This window comes from Phaethon aethereus (assembly GCF_964289735.1).
Source record: "Phaethon aethereus genome assembly, chromosome: 2".
NCBI lineage: Eukaryota > Metazoa > Chordata > Aves > Phaethontiformes > Phaethontidae > Phaethon > Phaethon aethereus.
Genome location: NC_138582.1, coordinates 92710499 through 92724382, shown reverse-complemented (window position 1 = coordinate 92724382; position 13884 = coordinate 92710499). Strand labels below are relative to the sequence as shown.

Below are 13884 nucleotides of genomic sequence, written 5' to 3'. Positions count from 1 at the left end.
GTCTATCAAAGATTGGATTGCACTTCTTGTTTGCAGGCAAGGTGTGGGAGCTCTTTGCTAATATTTGAGTAAAGGATCTGTCAGACAAGCAAAGAGGCAAACAGGATGGGAGACATGGAATTTGTTATTGCTGAAATAAGCATTATTTCCTGCCTCTGCCTTTCTGCTGCCTCTGTCCCAGAGAAAGCAGACTTAAGTTACAGCTATACTGCATGTTATACTGCAGGACATTAAGGCAATAATGCAAACCTTCTGGATGTGAGAGAAGAGGTTTTAGCAATGCATTTACACTACAAACTTGAGGATTACAAGTCAACTTTTAAAAGAGCAAAAGGCAACATTCATGTTTTTAACTTGTTTGATTGTTTTGTTCTTAATTTACTCAACTGTTTCTATTTGCTTGACTTGGCTTTGGAGTGGCAGTGTGATCCTTGCCTTGCCTTGCCTTGTATAGAATACATTCTATATTCAGATTTTTTTTGTGGTTGAGGTGAGGTTGTCCTATTACGCTTGGAACTCTGCAAGCCTCTCACATGAGATGCTGGATCTGAATAGTTCTGTCTTCTAGCCTTCTTGAGGTATTTATCATTAGTGCTAAAATGGATACATGAAGTGAGGATCATTAAGGTATTTTAATTATGTATTTCCATACTGCCTCATGGCTTATTTCACTGCAGTTCAGCTGTGAGCATGGAAGGGACTTTTTAGTGATTTACTAAATGTGCTGCTTGCAAAATGAGTTTCTACCCTTTCTTGTCAATATCTTATTTTTGTAACATACACATTCTGTGATAGTTTCAAAAGCAGGAAAATGTTTCCACAATGTGCCAGGTTGTTTTGTAAATATGGCTATAAACCACAATGTAGCTTATGTTTTAAACAGGTTGTAATCCCATTTGTTCTGGTATCATGTGCTTTTGAAGCTGTTCAAGTCACAACACAACTGTCTTCTAAGAGGTACAGTAAGTGCTGTATTTCTGCATTAGTAAGGGTTTCAAACCTATTTTGCAAGAATTCAGAATTGTCAAATCTCAAACTAAATTTAAGAAAAACAGTAGGTCACATTGTTACTTTTATTATGGTTTGGGTTTTTGTTCAGTGATTTTGCAAGCTCAGGAGTTCTTAGTGATAATGAGTATAAATGGAAGTGTTGGCCCTGTCTGAAACAATCAGATATTTAATATTCTTTGTTTACAATACACAGAAGTAGCACTTTCCCCCCTAATGTAGAAAAACGAGCATCATTTAAACTATGAATTTTGGGTTTATATTACATCTCTGGCTATAGTACAATATTTTAAAAATAACTCATTTATAATGTAACCAATTTACAGCTTTGTAGCACTGACCTCATCGCAAATAGCATTTAAAAAAAAAAAAGGCTCTATGCCCTTCCATTGCAGTTCAGTGCTTCCCAGGTGTGTTCAGTAGTACGTATTTTTTGCAGTAGGACTCGGTGACTGCCAGTCCTTTCTCCATCTCTAAAGACTTCTCACAGAGAATGTGGGACGGGTGCCCAGCCTTGCAGAGTGCTGTGCCCAGACTCTACCCTTACTCTTTTCACAGTCTCAAGATTCTTATTTTTTTAACTGTTAGCCTTCCCTACCCCTTCAGCACATGACTGAATCCTCTGCTCATCGTGTGGGGTTATGAATGGTGCTGAAATGGAGGAGGTCCCTGTCAGCCATGTAGTTTTGAGTTTGTTCACCGTGGGATGTTGCATGGGGTCAACTGAAAGTCTTGCTAGATAGTGGCAGAGGGACTGCAGAGACCCTGTCCCGCGTATCAGTCAGCGGAGCGGGAGGAAGCTGCTTTTGCTCAGCGTGATGCCTTCTGCCTTTCTGTTTGTTTTCATCCTGCCTGTGCCCTGCCTGTTTTCCCCTTATACAATGCCACTAACGAGGGACATCGCAGCCCGACATCTGGTTTCTTGGAGAGGAAGCACAAGGCTCACCACCCCTTCTACCTTCTCTGCCTTAGCTGTGCGTGCAACATACTTGGTCTGTCCCTGGACCCCCAAGGAAGGATTTTCGTCCTCCTCACTAAAGCTTATACAGAAGCAGGGCTGCATTGAGGAATTGGGGTTGCTCAGCAGACTAGCAATTTACACTTCTAGGGCTCAGGCACCATAAAGGTCAGCATTTCCTCACTTGTGATCCCTTGCCTTGGTAGCACCAGTGATATTGCAAGCTTTTACGGAGTGTGCATCTGAGTATGTGAGAGGGGAAGCAGTATCAGCTCCTTAAACCAGGGGACATGAGTACATCTGTGCTGCTTTATGAGGCTATGCTTGTAAGTCCGGACAGTATTTGCGCCGGCTTCATTTAGCCGTGCCCAGGTAACAGTAGCAGTGGTACTGCCACAGCGTCAGCCTGGGAACAAGGCAGAAACCACAAGATGTGCCCAGGATCCCTGGAGAGGTGGTGCTCTGATTGTCAGCCCATCCTGAAGTCTGTGCTGCACTCTTTATTGCTCTTGCTGTCCCTGCTAGAGAAATTAAGCCATCACAGGGGACAATCTTGTCTTTTTAGTGTATAAACTTGTCCTGAAATTAGCATTGTCCTTCTGTTGTGAAAGGCTTCCTGCAGTTCAGAAGGGTAAAAAGTAGATTTTTGTGACTTGGACAAATTGCTCCTAAACTCCCTCCTGACAGATTAAAGATTTTTTTTTTTCTTTGCTGTTCATGGGGAATATTCTGTCAGAATATGTTCTTGGAGCTTGCCTGTGAAAACAGCCCTCTAGCTGAGTGCCTCCGAGGCACTATGGGATCGCAACACCCCATCTGAGCCATATGCAAGAGGAGAGAAGCCTTTCAGTGCATCCGAGGTTGAGTGAGTTTGTTGCATCCTCATTTGCTAATGAAGCATAGGTGACATAGGCAGTACCAGCAGCTTCCTCATCAGGAGGCATTGGTATGGGTGCCCCCCCAGTACATGCTTGTGCAATGCTGCAGAATTTCCCAAAAAAGCTTCATGAATTTATGATGATAGTACTGATAAATTAACTGTATTCTAGTTAAAGACTTCTCTGTTAATGGGTCGGCTGTTTGCAACATTGCTTCAGTGTCATTAACTTAGAAACTAGTTTTAACCAGTTATAGCAATTGCTTTCATGTAATTTAGGATTTACATAGTTTAATGAAAAGAAGATTAGGTTAATGGGGGGAAAAAGTAGCTGTGCATGCTCCCTTCTGGTTCCTTTTACTGGCTACAGCCAACTTTCCAGAAGTAACCTTCTACCTGACAGAGGCCCATGGGTTTGGGAGCACACCACCAAAATGCTGCATGTTCCCAGCGCAGGTTACAGGCCCCCAGAGATCTGGAAGTGGGGCGAGCAGCTCTATTTAGCAGACACCTACCCACCAGGGTGGCTGTCAGGATAGGACTGGTCGGCTCAGGTATCTGTCTGCCTATGCCAAACAGCTTTGCTTACTCTTGAGTCCGTCTTGAAATGTCTAAATATGCTTTATTTGGCCTAACCAGCACATGAGCGCCCTGCATCAGGAAGAGGCAGGCACTGTTCATAAGATGCTCTTGTTGTCCAGTAAATGATTCCTGTTAGGTTTCTCTGCTGCAAAATTGAAACTCTGTTAATGGGAAATGTCTTTTTAAAGCAGGATGGCATTACAAATGCCAGATGTTCTAGCCATATGTTTTAACTGTTCTATAATAAATTGAAATGTGTCTGAGTGATCGAAAGGCAAGTACAAGAAATCATATTTTATTTTAATTTCTTTATGGGGTGTAACATAAGCTTTGTAACACCTGTGGCCATGAATAAAGGTTGATGGTCTCGTTCTTTTTTTTGTCTTTGCAGCCTTTTCCTCATTGTTCTTGTGATTTCAGACATTATGGCTTTGGTAAGTTGTTGTTGCACATTCTCTTCAAATAAGATCAATAAGCAGAGGGCTCTTCTAACTCTGTCTAGAAAGATTGGAATTTGTTTCAGACTTCAAAGTTTTTGTAACTAGGGCAGTGAATTGGATTGAAATCCTAGCATAATTTTAGAGATAAAACTCCTCCAGTCAGTGCTCTTTGAATTTCATGTAATTAATGCTTCTGAAGAAGCAATGTTCTTATAATAATAATAGACAAAAATGAAGTAATAAGTTATCATTCTGAGTTTTTCATGTGCATTCCAATCAAATTCTTAGGAAGAATTTAAATAAGAATATCTGCGTTAGCTGTGTGCAGGGTTTAGTTAATTTTTCAGGAATTTTGAACCTTTGACTCACCCCACCTTCCCTTGAAAAAGAGAGGAAAAGGAGCGAGTGCATTACCCACCAGCTCTGCTAGAGTTGTCAGAATCCAGGAGGTGAGCAACATCCGAAAAAACACTTCATGCCCTTTGTAATAAACTGTTAGGAAATGCTATCTCCAGAAAGCTTGCGTCCACAAACCAAGCTAGCTAAAACAACCCAAAGCTGAAGAGTATCCCAATGTAAATTTTACAGATTAAAACATTACAGATTACATTGCCCCCTCAAACTGTCTTCAACCCAGCAAGCAGTGCCCCTGGGTATCACAAGGTAAAGGGAAACCTTTCCAAAGCAGCAGGTAGAGCTGGTGTTCTCACTTCATACATGCTGTTTTAGTTTTGTCCCTTTGGAGTATGTGTTCCTGATGAGATTTCCTCATACAGTGTGATCTGTGGATCTCATGTGATAGGAAAATACAGTGAGTAAAAAACCAAATAATTACTAATTTGTCTGTATAGTGAGAAATAGAGAAGGCTTAGGTTTTTTGTAGTTTCAAATAAATCTGTGTGACTAATCTGATTTTTTTATAACTTCCCCAGGAAAAGGATTAAAATACCGGTAAACCACACTCATGGCATTTCACTAATAAAAATCAATCTACCTAGACCAAAAAAAGAGTGCAGGCATATACTGGTGTGCACCAAGCCCCAGTATACCCAGGTCTTACATCTCACCTATTATCCTATTTTGGCTTAACCATTTTAAAACAATTCGCAAATATGTAGTTGGTGTACAAAACAAAATATTGTCCAAGTGGTTTGTTATGCGGGAGCTGTGTGTATATCAAGAAATGAGAAAGTTGGCAGAAAAAAAAAAAAAAACTGGTTTGTGGTCTTGAATCAATGTGGCCACTAGCTGGAATTTGGCGGATTCACTAATAGACAAGCGTTGTCTTCCCCCAACATTATTCCCATTTTACAGGTCACGAACTGCCAGAGTTGCCCAAAGGAATTTGTGGCAGAATTCCATAAAAAAAATATGCAGCCTTCTCTTTGACACTAGGTGTTATTTGGGATCCTGTAATTTCAAGCAATAAGGTAGCTGGGATTTTCTTAGTGAAAAAATTCTCTGATGGCAATCTTGTTTCGTACAAGCCCAGCTTGACAGAACTTAGTCCATCTTTAGCTGTTTGTGTTTGATACCATGATAAATCTATTTCTGGCTGCTAGACTATTCCTTAGTTTGGTCCAAATGAGCATTCCTGGAAAAGTCTCGCCATTGTTTTACTTGAATAGTTAGAAACTTGGAGTAAACAGCCTGAAAACATGAGTTTTAATTTTCTGTTTGAAATTATGCAATGTTGATGTATTAATCAAAGTTATTTTATTTCCTAGCATTTTTTCTTTTTGGTTAAAGATTATGGAAGCTGGCTGGATATTGGAACAAGGTACAGTTGTTTGGGGTTTTTTTGTCTCTTGCATTTTTAAAAGGTACATAGGTTAATATTGTTGTTTATCTTCTCAGAATTCTTGTAATTTTTCCAATTACTCTCCTTCATCAAATGTTTCAGTGATGTTCCCCATACCTACAACACATGTGCACACATATGTACATATACATATATCCCAGGCTAAAACTTGTGTCTTGAAATCTGTTCCAGAGCAACATGGAGTAAGTAGTGAATCTAGCATGGCAAGAAATACAGGAAGTAGGACTTGTTTGATTTCTAAAGAACAGAAGTTACACAAAAAATATTTTAATTACTGTTCTGCATTTTAATTAGTTGTAATCACCTTTGAAATAACAATTTATCAAGATTGTTAATTGTCTTGAATCTAGTTAAGCCTCCATTAATTCCCCTGTGAATTAATGAACCTTGTGCGAATGTGTTGATGGCTACCAGGACCCCTTGTTGGGGGGTTTTTTTTTTTACTCTTCCCCTAGTTGGGGAAGAGTAAATCTTGTAGCATTTAAACATAGAAATCACAGGTAAAATGAGAGAATTTGTTTTGTATTATGAGCTGTACTAGCCTCCACAGCATATATCATGGGGTGGGTTTTCGACTCTGCAAGTCTTATTTGTGAATAGTCTAGGAATAAAAAATACAAGGAATACATATTTCAGGTTTACCTTCCATGAGTTGTGGAAATAGATAATATGCTGTAATATGCTTTGTAGGGAAGGCGTTGTTAATAATCCAGACAATCTGGTCACTTGATGCTGTTGTTTAAACAGAAGTTGAATAGTGACCCATTGTTAATATTGTTTAGTCTACATTTACTCTGTGCTTTGCTGAGCCCCAATGTTCCCTCCAGCTCATGTATGCATGTACACACGCGCGCACACGTATTCTGCATGTTTTCTCTGGAGGCTCAAATTTCTGCTTGTAGCTACCTTTTGAAGGTTCCTGATGGGAGGAGATACAGTTAGATCAAATAGAGGAAATGACGCTTTAACATCACACTTCCTTGCTATGGTCAGCTTATGGTAAATCAGATGGCCTCATCCTTTGGATTGAATTCCTATGCAGATTAATAAGGATATTAAAGACCTGAGAAAAGCTCTGTTCTGCTGAGCAAGAAGCTTTTTAATTGGGAGTTAGCAAGCAAAAATATAAATTGTTACAAGTACCCAAAAACTTCCTCTCCGATTTACAGTCTTCATAGCATAGATTTACAATGGTGATAGATTGTTGGATCCATTTCAGCTGGAAGTTTGCCTTATCCCAAAGAGTTTAGGGGAGCTCATTATGCACATCTGTAATTCTGCCTCTCTGTGTGTGTATTTTAAGCACTGAAGAAAGCACTGAACAAGTCCTTTCAAAAGAGTAATTTGTGATTAATTTGTAACATGGTAATGCATAATTCCCAGGCAGCCTTAAATTTGTCGTTAATTCACTTTCTAGTGCTTGACTTTGCCACCTACATTATTTTATTGTAGTGTCTTTATATGTGCTTTTTATGTATGTGTGTATATGTGCATAAGATAAAAAATTAACAGGTAGCATAAGGAAACAGGTAAAGCCGTAGGTGTAGAACTGAAGTAGTCCTTCTTTTACCTAGCATGAGCAATATTTTGGCACCTGAACCTTCTGTGTGAATCCTCAAGCGTGGTAAAATTAGCAGGCAACAGCAGAAGGTTTTTTTTGTTTATTCCTGAAAGGGAAGATGAGCTTCATGGGGTTTTGGACAATTCCCAAAAGCAGTGGGAGAGAGATACTAACATGGCTCTTTCCTGTCCTCCTGTTACGACTGCAGTGACAGCTCTGTGGCATTCCCATTGCAGTGTTGTCTCTTGTTGCTTTGACAGCAAGGTCTGAAAATACCCCATCTCAGTTGACATTTTAGGTGTTGCCAAAATTTTCCCGAGAAGGCTGAGTCAGTTAAGGAAATGACAGTTCTTTTTTTCCAATTGTATCTCTACAAAACCTATGTAGGATTTCATGGAACAAAGAGGAGCACCCTTAGGGTGCTCTCACCTTTTTTTTTTGTGTGTGTGTGTGTCATTGATGGGAAGTGTGTGTGTGCACAATTATCAGGGCTCATTTTATGTTACTAGTTACTACATCACTGCAATTACAGGTGGAAAAGCAGCAATTTAATTGCCCAGTGAAGATTCATTCCTCTGAAACCTGTCAGAGTGCAGTGGTGTATGTGCTGCATTTGCAAAGCTTCTGATGTATATTTCTGTACCCATTCTTTTTTGTGGTGATAGCTTTCTATGGATTTTATAATTACCATGCTTCAGAACTTTTGTATGTCCTCTCTCTAAGAATGTGCAAGTTCAGTAGGAAGCCCTCATCAGGCAATACTTGGGTTTTCAAATACCAGTGCTCAGAAGTTCCATGTGTAAAAGCTGGTTTTAAATCGCTTGTAATAAAAAGACAGCTGCTTTTTTATGGTGGTGGTTTTTTTTCCTAGCGGACCTCTCTCGCTGTTTGCAAGTAGGGTTGGTTTACTGAACTGACATATTTCCTTTTTTTTTTTAATTTCACCCCTAACTCCTGGCTTTTACATCTCATTCTACCATGCCTTAACCACATTACATGTCTCTTTATCATGCTTCATATCTGCCCTAACAATGTGATGAATTTGTTCTCCCCGTTGAATTCACCATGCCACTTACATATTGTCTTTGAATGCAAAGAGATTTCTGCTTTTCCCACTCTTCCAGATCATTCATGAAATACTGAGCAACAACAGGTCCAACATACAGTCCTGTGTTACCACATTCAGCAAATTATCAATGCACCATTGAGTCCCTCCTCTCAGTAAATTATCAATTACCATAAATATTTATGGCTTCTTAGAAAGTCTTAAAGCCCCTTTGCTTAATGGTCATGCCAAAATCAATGTGAACTTGTTTTTCAGAGAGTGCTTTTCATTGTTTTGATATAAGAGGATAATAATTTTGCTGTGAATGCAGAACTCATAGCAGTGGCTTATGTGAGCTTCTGAGGTCTGCTAACCTTACCCTCTACGTATATATCTTGAGGTCACCCTAAATTGCATCATATGCGCTGGAAGAATACACCATTACGTCTCATAAAAATAATAATGCTAGTATTTTTGATGTATCAGTGCAGTGTGTAGTACGTGATAAAGATGTTTGTTCTGACAGATTCTTTTATTTTTGCATAACAGACAAATGGAATAGCTAGTTTCTCAGCTGCTTTGTCACTAAAATAATTTCTCTCTGGCTTAAATGGTATGTTTATCTCTATCTGTAGATATCTATAGATAGAGAGATACAGCCTTTAAAGCCTACGATATCTATACAGTATATGCATTTTGTAAATAGCTGGATATTCAGGTAGTCAAGATAAACCCTAAAGCTTCTTTATAGTCATATAAAGTATTATATAGTTTTATACAGACACATACTGTGCTACTCCCTCTTTTTATAACAGTTGCTGGAAGATAAAGAGAAAGATACAATCTTAACTGTTCTCCTGCAGTTTCAAAGTTCAGGGGACACTGACATAGATAAAGCACAGGAGACTGTTTTTTAGGTTTTAGGATAACAGAGTCTGTTTCGAGTTTGGGATGCTGGGGCTTCTAGGTCTGACTACTGAAACAAAGGTCATGTAACCAGGAGAAAAACAGTGTCTACCAACACTTTCTGTAACAAGAGCAAGCAGTGATGTGCTTTGTGATTTGTTTTGTGTGAAACAGAGGAGAGTGGGGGATCCCAGCTGGAAATGCAGCAGACTTAAAATTCAGAATCTAAATCTGGGGTCTCAGTGTGTGCTTGGGAACAATCCCACAGTTGAAAGTAGCATGTCATGTAGAAACAAGATCCTCGGACTTTTCTCGAGAGTGCTCTCCCAAGTCCTTGCACAAGTTATTTTTATTTTACGTGTTTTATTCTTATTTTTTTAATTGCTATGGTAACTTACTCCATCTTCCTGTCTTCCTAGCCTCTAATCAGATCTACCATCTTAGGAATTAGCCTGTATTGGGAGAAAGCCATGTTTTTGGAGAAAGATTGATTTCTGCCCCCTCTTCCCCCCCCCTTTTTTTTTAACTGATCTTTGATTCTTCTTGTCTTCGATTAGTACTTCTCACTGATGTACATTGTCACAAAGAAAGCCAGGAGATGATAGTACCTCATGTTCTCTTGATTCCTTGCCACCAAAACAGGTGTCTTCCTCCCTGATCCAAAGTTTTCCTAGCACCAGCTTTGCCTGTTGACCTTGATCCATACATAGGGCACTCACCTTTCCATGGAACAGCGCTGCCTTACCTTAGATCATCCACAATCCCTTACACCAGCTACCTCTTCTCTACCGTTACCTGTCCCTGCCCATCTCATCCTTTATAAGCATTGCCCCACTATGCTATTCTCTTGTACAGATTTAATGTCTCTTCTTCCTCCACATGAATCTGACTTGCCTGGAGCCTAGAATCTTGCTCTTTTTTCTTATTAGCTCAGGTGTGATTTCTGGTGGAGGAAGCTTGTTTTGAGATGTTTCACTTTAACTACAGATCCAGACAAGGGTACAGTTCTAGGCTGTATAGGGGTCAAGATTTTGCCAGTGCTGTTGTGGCATATACCTGTAGGAGTCTCGCTTTGTTTGTTTGTTTGTTTAATTACAGCATTACCCCAGCCTAAGAACTGATTTACCAGAGCTGCCTGCAGGCACTGCAGTATCAGTTGCTGATAGCCCCAAATATGCTGGCTGTTTGCATTTGTCACAAGTACAGTGAAATTGTTTTAAATTGTCCTCTATGGCATAATATATGTATATATTTCTTTACTCTGAACATCTGATATTTTCATAAGGGAGCATAACTATTCAGCCTTTCACAGTATAGCAAGGGAAAAGTGTGTGCAGCACTCTCCTCTTTACAAAACTATGGAGGACCCAGTCCCTTGACTGACGGGTAGCTAAGTAGAGTTTGTGGAGGCTTTTCTTCCTTAGAGAAAGCCCCTCTCTATGCCCCTCAAAATAACTGATTAGCATCCACATCTGGAAAAGCTCCTTTTTAGGGTGGACAGGAACTCAGATGCCTGTGTAAGAACCATGCTGATGGCAGCAAGTCGCTGATCTTCTGGTGACTGTTTCAGGGTATCTGTAGGAGTGAAGGCAAGGTCTTCATTTGGCTTCTGATTTTCAGATTTCTCATTCAAGCTTTCTTTGAAAGCTAGAAGGAAAGTGGTGTTGCTACTTACATGAAAAACTACAATTCTGGTTCCAGGTGAGAAGGAAAGTTGAGGTGTTACCAGTAATGCATGAGACGTTAAGCCATCCAGCTGTTTACCAGGGTGGCCGTGCCCTTAAGAGCCACGCAAACTTCTGTACTTATGGTGCTTGTATGGTCCCCAAGGGCATGTTATGCCATGAAGATAACTGCAAGGAGGGTTTGACTTTCAGTTGTCAACATGTCCTTTCCCATGGAGAACTGAAACTGAGCCTGTAACACACCCAGGTGGACTTCCAAGGGCAGCTTTTGAAGGAGTTGTATTATCTTTGGTGTTGCAAATGTGCTGTGAATTACAAAGTCTGAAGTGCGCTGACCAGCTGAAAGTATGCTTTGTGCCTGACTTCATGCTTGCGCTGTGTCATTTTACACATTCCCCACAGAAACAGAGGAGCAGTATGGCTCTTTTAGGTGTGCTTGATCTGCTTAGCTAAAGCTGGCGGGGGGCAGATGCTTATAGGAAAGGCACAGAGGAGAGATGGCTCCTGTCTGATATTTTTATCTTTGAGTTGTTCACAGCAGTGAATATTTTCAGTTGTGCTGTGTACAGATGGGAGTTTACAGAGATGCGGGCTGTTAGGGTGAATTATGCTTGTTGAGGTCTGAGCCCATTTGTGCTGGTGGATTTCTGCAACTGATTTCTTAAAACTGTATTTTGAGCAAAGTATTTGTGAGAAGATGTAGTCAGACTCAACAGAAACAGAAAAATCTTGTAGCATGAGTCAAGTCCCTTTCATGTTTTCCATCCACTTTGGTCAGACCCTGGCTCCTTGGTTGCTGGTATCAAGGTCAGCAGGCAAAGCTGGTGCTAGGAAAACTTTGGATCAGGGAGGAAGACACTTGTTTTGGTGGCAAGGAATCAGGAGAACATGAGGTACTATCATCTCCTGGCTTTCTTTGTGACAATGTACATCCGTGAGAAGTACTATCCATGTACTATCCATGTGTTTGTCTCACACATGTGGAAGAGCTCCTGCTCATTAGTGAACTTCTTGGATTACTTTTATTCTCTCGCACTGGTTAGCAGCCCAGCTTTGTTAAGAGCTGGTGCTTCTCCACTTCACAGAGCTAAATTGCACTAGGCTAGCGCGAGGGTTGTCACGGTCTTGGGGTCGTGAGGATTGATAGCATCGGCATTATGAGCTTTATTGCTCTTCCGTGGCTAAACTCTTAAACTGAATGAGTCCTCTGGCAGAAATTCCAGGTCATTAAACCAGGAAATGCTCCTTGCAATCTCTTTTTGTGACTAAGCTCAGACCTCACTGAGTCTGAAGTTACCCTGCTCATCCTAGAGACCCATCTGCTTTGAAATAGTGGAGATGGGTGCATCTAGAGGTATAGGCATCCCTCATGTCAGAACCCCAGTATCTTCAGTACTCCAAGTAAAAAAACAAACAGCCGCACTGGATGCATGATGGACATGGGTGCAGCAGTGTTTCATGTGCAACTCTAGCCTGAAATGTCACTGGATTTGGAAAAATTCTAATTTCTTAATCGCTAGTGATTTACATTAACAGCAGCTTCATTCAGACATTGAACACAGGATGCTGAATATCTGGGGTCGAATCTTAGTGTGACACTAAATAGCCCATCTGTCTGAGCAAGTGGAGAACAAGCTCTCTGCTTGTTATCCTTTTAATCATTAGTGACTTAAGGACTTCCTAACCCAGAAGCTGCATCTTCATACTATGTTTATTAACCACTCAAACTCATTTGTTTAATCTCTTCGAAACCATGTGTTACTGCAGCGGAGAATTCCACAATTTTTAGAAATGTTGAGTGAAAAATTTGTGTGTGGTTGGGTTTTTTTTTCTTAAAGCTCCTTATCACTGGAACAGCGTATTCTCTAGAAAATTGCACTTGAGCTGACACAAATATCTGGCTTGTCTTACTACCAAGGAATGTCTACCTGACGGCAAATTGTCCCTAGATTCTGCGTTAACGTTTCACAGCAAACGGACGTTTTGCAATGGTTTCAGTCACATACGTTCAATTACCCACTAGAATGAAAAATACACCCAGTGCCTCTTATTCACTTGGTACATGCTCAGTTGTGTTTTCTATTGTCCCCACCATTTTATTTTGTCACAGACTTTGGTTTTTACACAATAGTGCTGCTATAATAGTTGTCGACCAGGAGCAGCATATATAAAATGACATACAAGGCCAATAATTAAGCCTGGTTAAAAAGAAAAAAAAAAAATTCAGAGGGTTGTTTGTCAGGGGATTTTTTTACTCTGCAAATTGGATTTTTCTCTCACTTCTTTTATCTGTCTTCTCCTTGCAGCATTAGCCACTATGTGCTGGTGATGTCATTGACCATATTTATGATGCTGATGAATGGACTGGCCCAGCTGCTAACTACAAAGAGACTTGAACTTCTCAGAAGGACTAAGCACCATTCCACGTGATAAAGCGATAAATCTTCCTGTCTTGTTCCCATCCTCATGCTTCCTCTGAACCAACTTCCACCTCTGGAATGTAAATATAAGTTAATGGACTAGAGTGCCAAAATCCCATGCAGGGATCAGAGCGCTCTGCTGGTACAGGTTAAATGCTGTCCCATGACTGAAACTTGCATTTGGACATTGCCACTTAGACATCAACAGGGCTAAAAAAGCCTCTGCTTTATTCTCCAACTGTACGTATTTCTTGAAAATAAAAACAGCAACAAAGTCCTTTTTAAAAGAAATAGGCAACCATCTTTTGCAGTTTTTGGGGGTTGTTACAACTTGTCTGCCAGCTGTTTGTCTCACACATGCTAACTCTCATTAGGAGTCTGCAAAGTCCTAGCTTCATTTCATGTCTGACATAAGCGTCTCACAGACTAAAGCATAAATGAAATCAGTCTGGGCAGATGACTGCTTTGTATGTTGCCGCTGTGGCATATGCATTTGAATATCTCTGAAACTGGCTACGCTTTTTGCAAGCTGTGTCAATGTGCATGTAAGAATATGTTGAGGCAGGTTAAGACTGGTATG

At 40.3% G+C, this 13884-nt stretch overlaps 1 protein-coding gene across 1 annotated transcript in view; it reads left to right on the top strand.

Annotated features, from left to right (window-relative positions):
* The window catches only part of PIGN (phosphatidylinositol glycan anchor biosynthesis class N), a gene marked incomplete at both ends in the record, with an annotated part of 87807 nt that extends 74493 nt beyond the window's left edge, over window positions 1-13314 (top strand). Inside the window, 4 exons of the mRNA XM_081996650.1 lie at window positions 884-957; window positions 3817-3859; window positions 5593-5645; window positions 13191-13314. Of these exons, the coding sequence (XP_081852776.1) occupies window positions 884-957; window positions 3817-3859; window positions 5593-5645; window positions 13191-13314 (294 nt within the window). The remainder of the gene's footprint in view (window positions 1-883; window positions 958-3816; window positions 3860-5592; window positions 5646-13190) is intronic.
* Window positions 13315-13884: the final 570 nt, after the last annotated feature.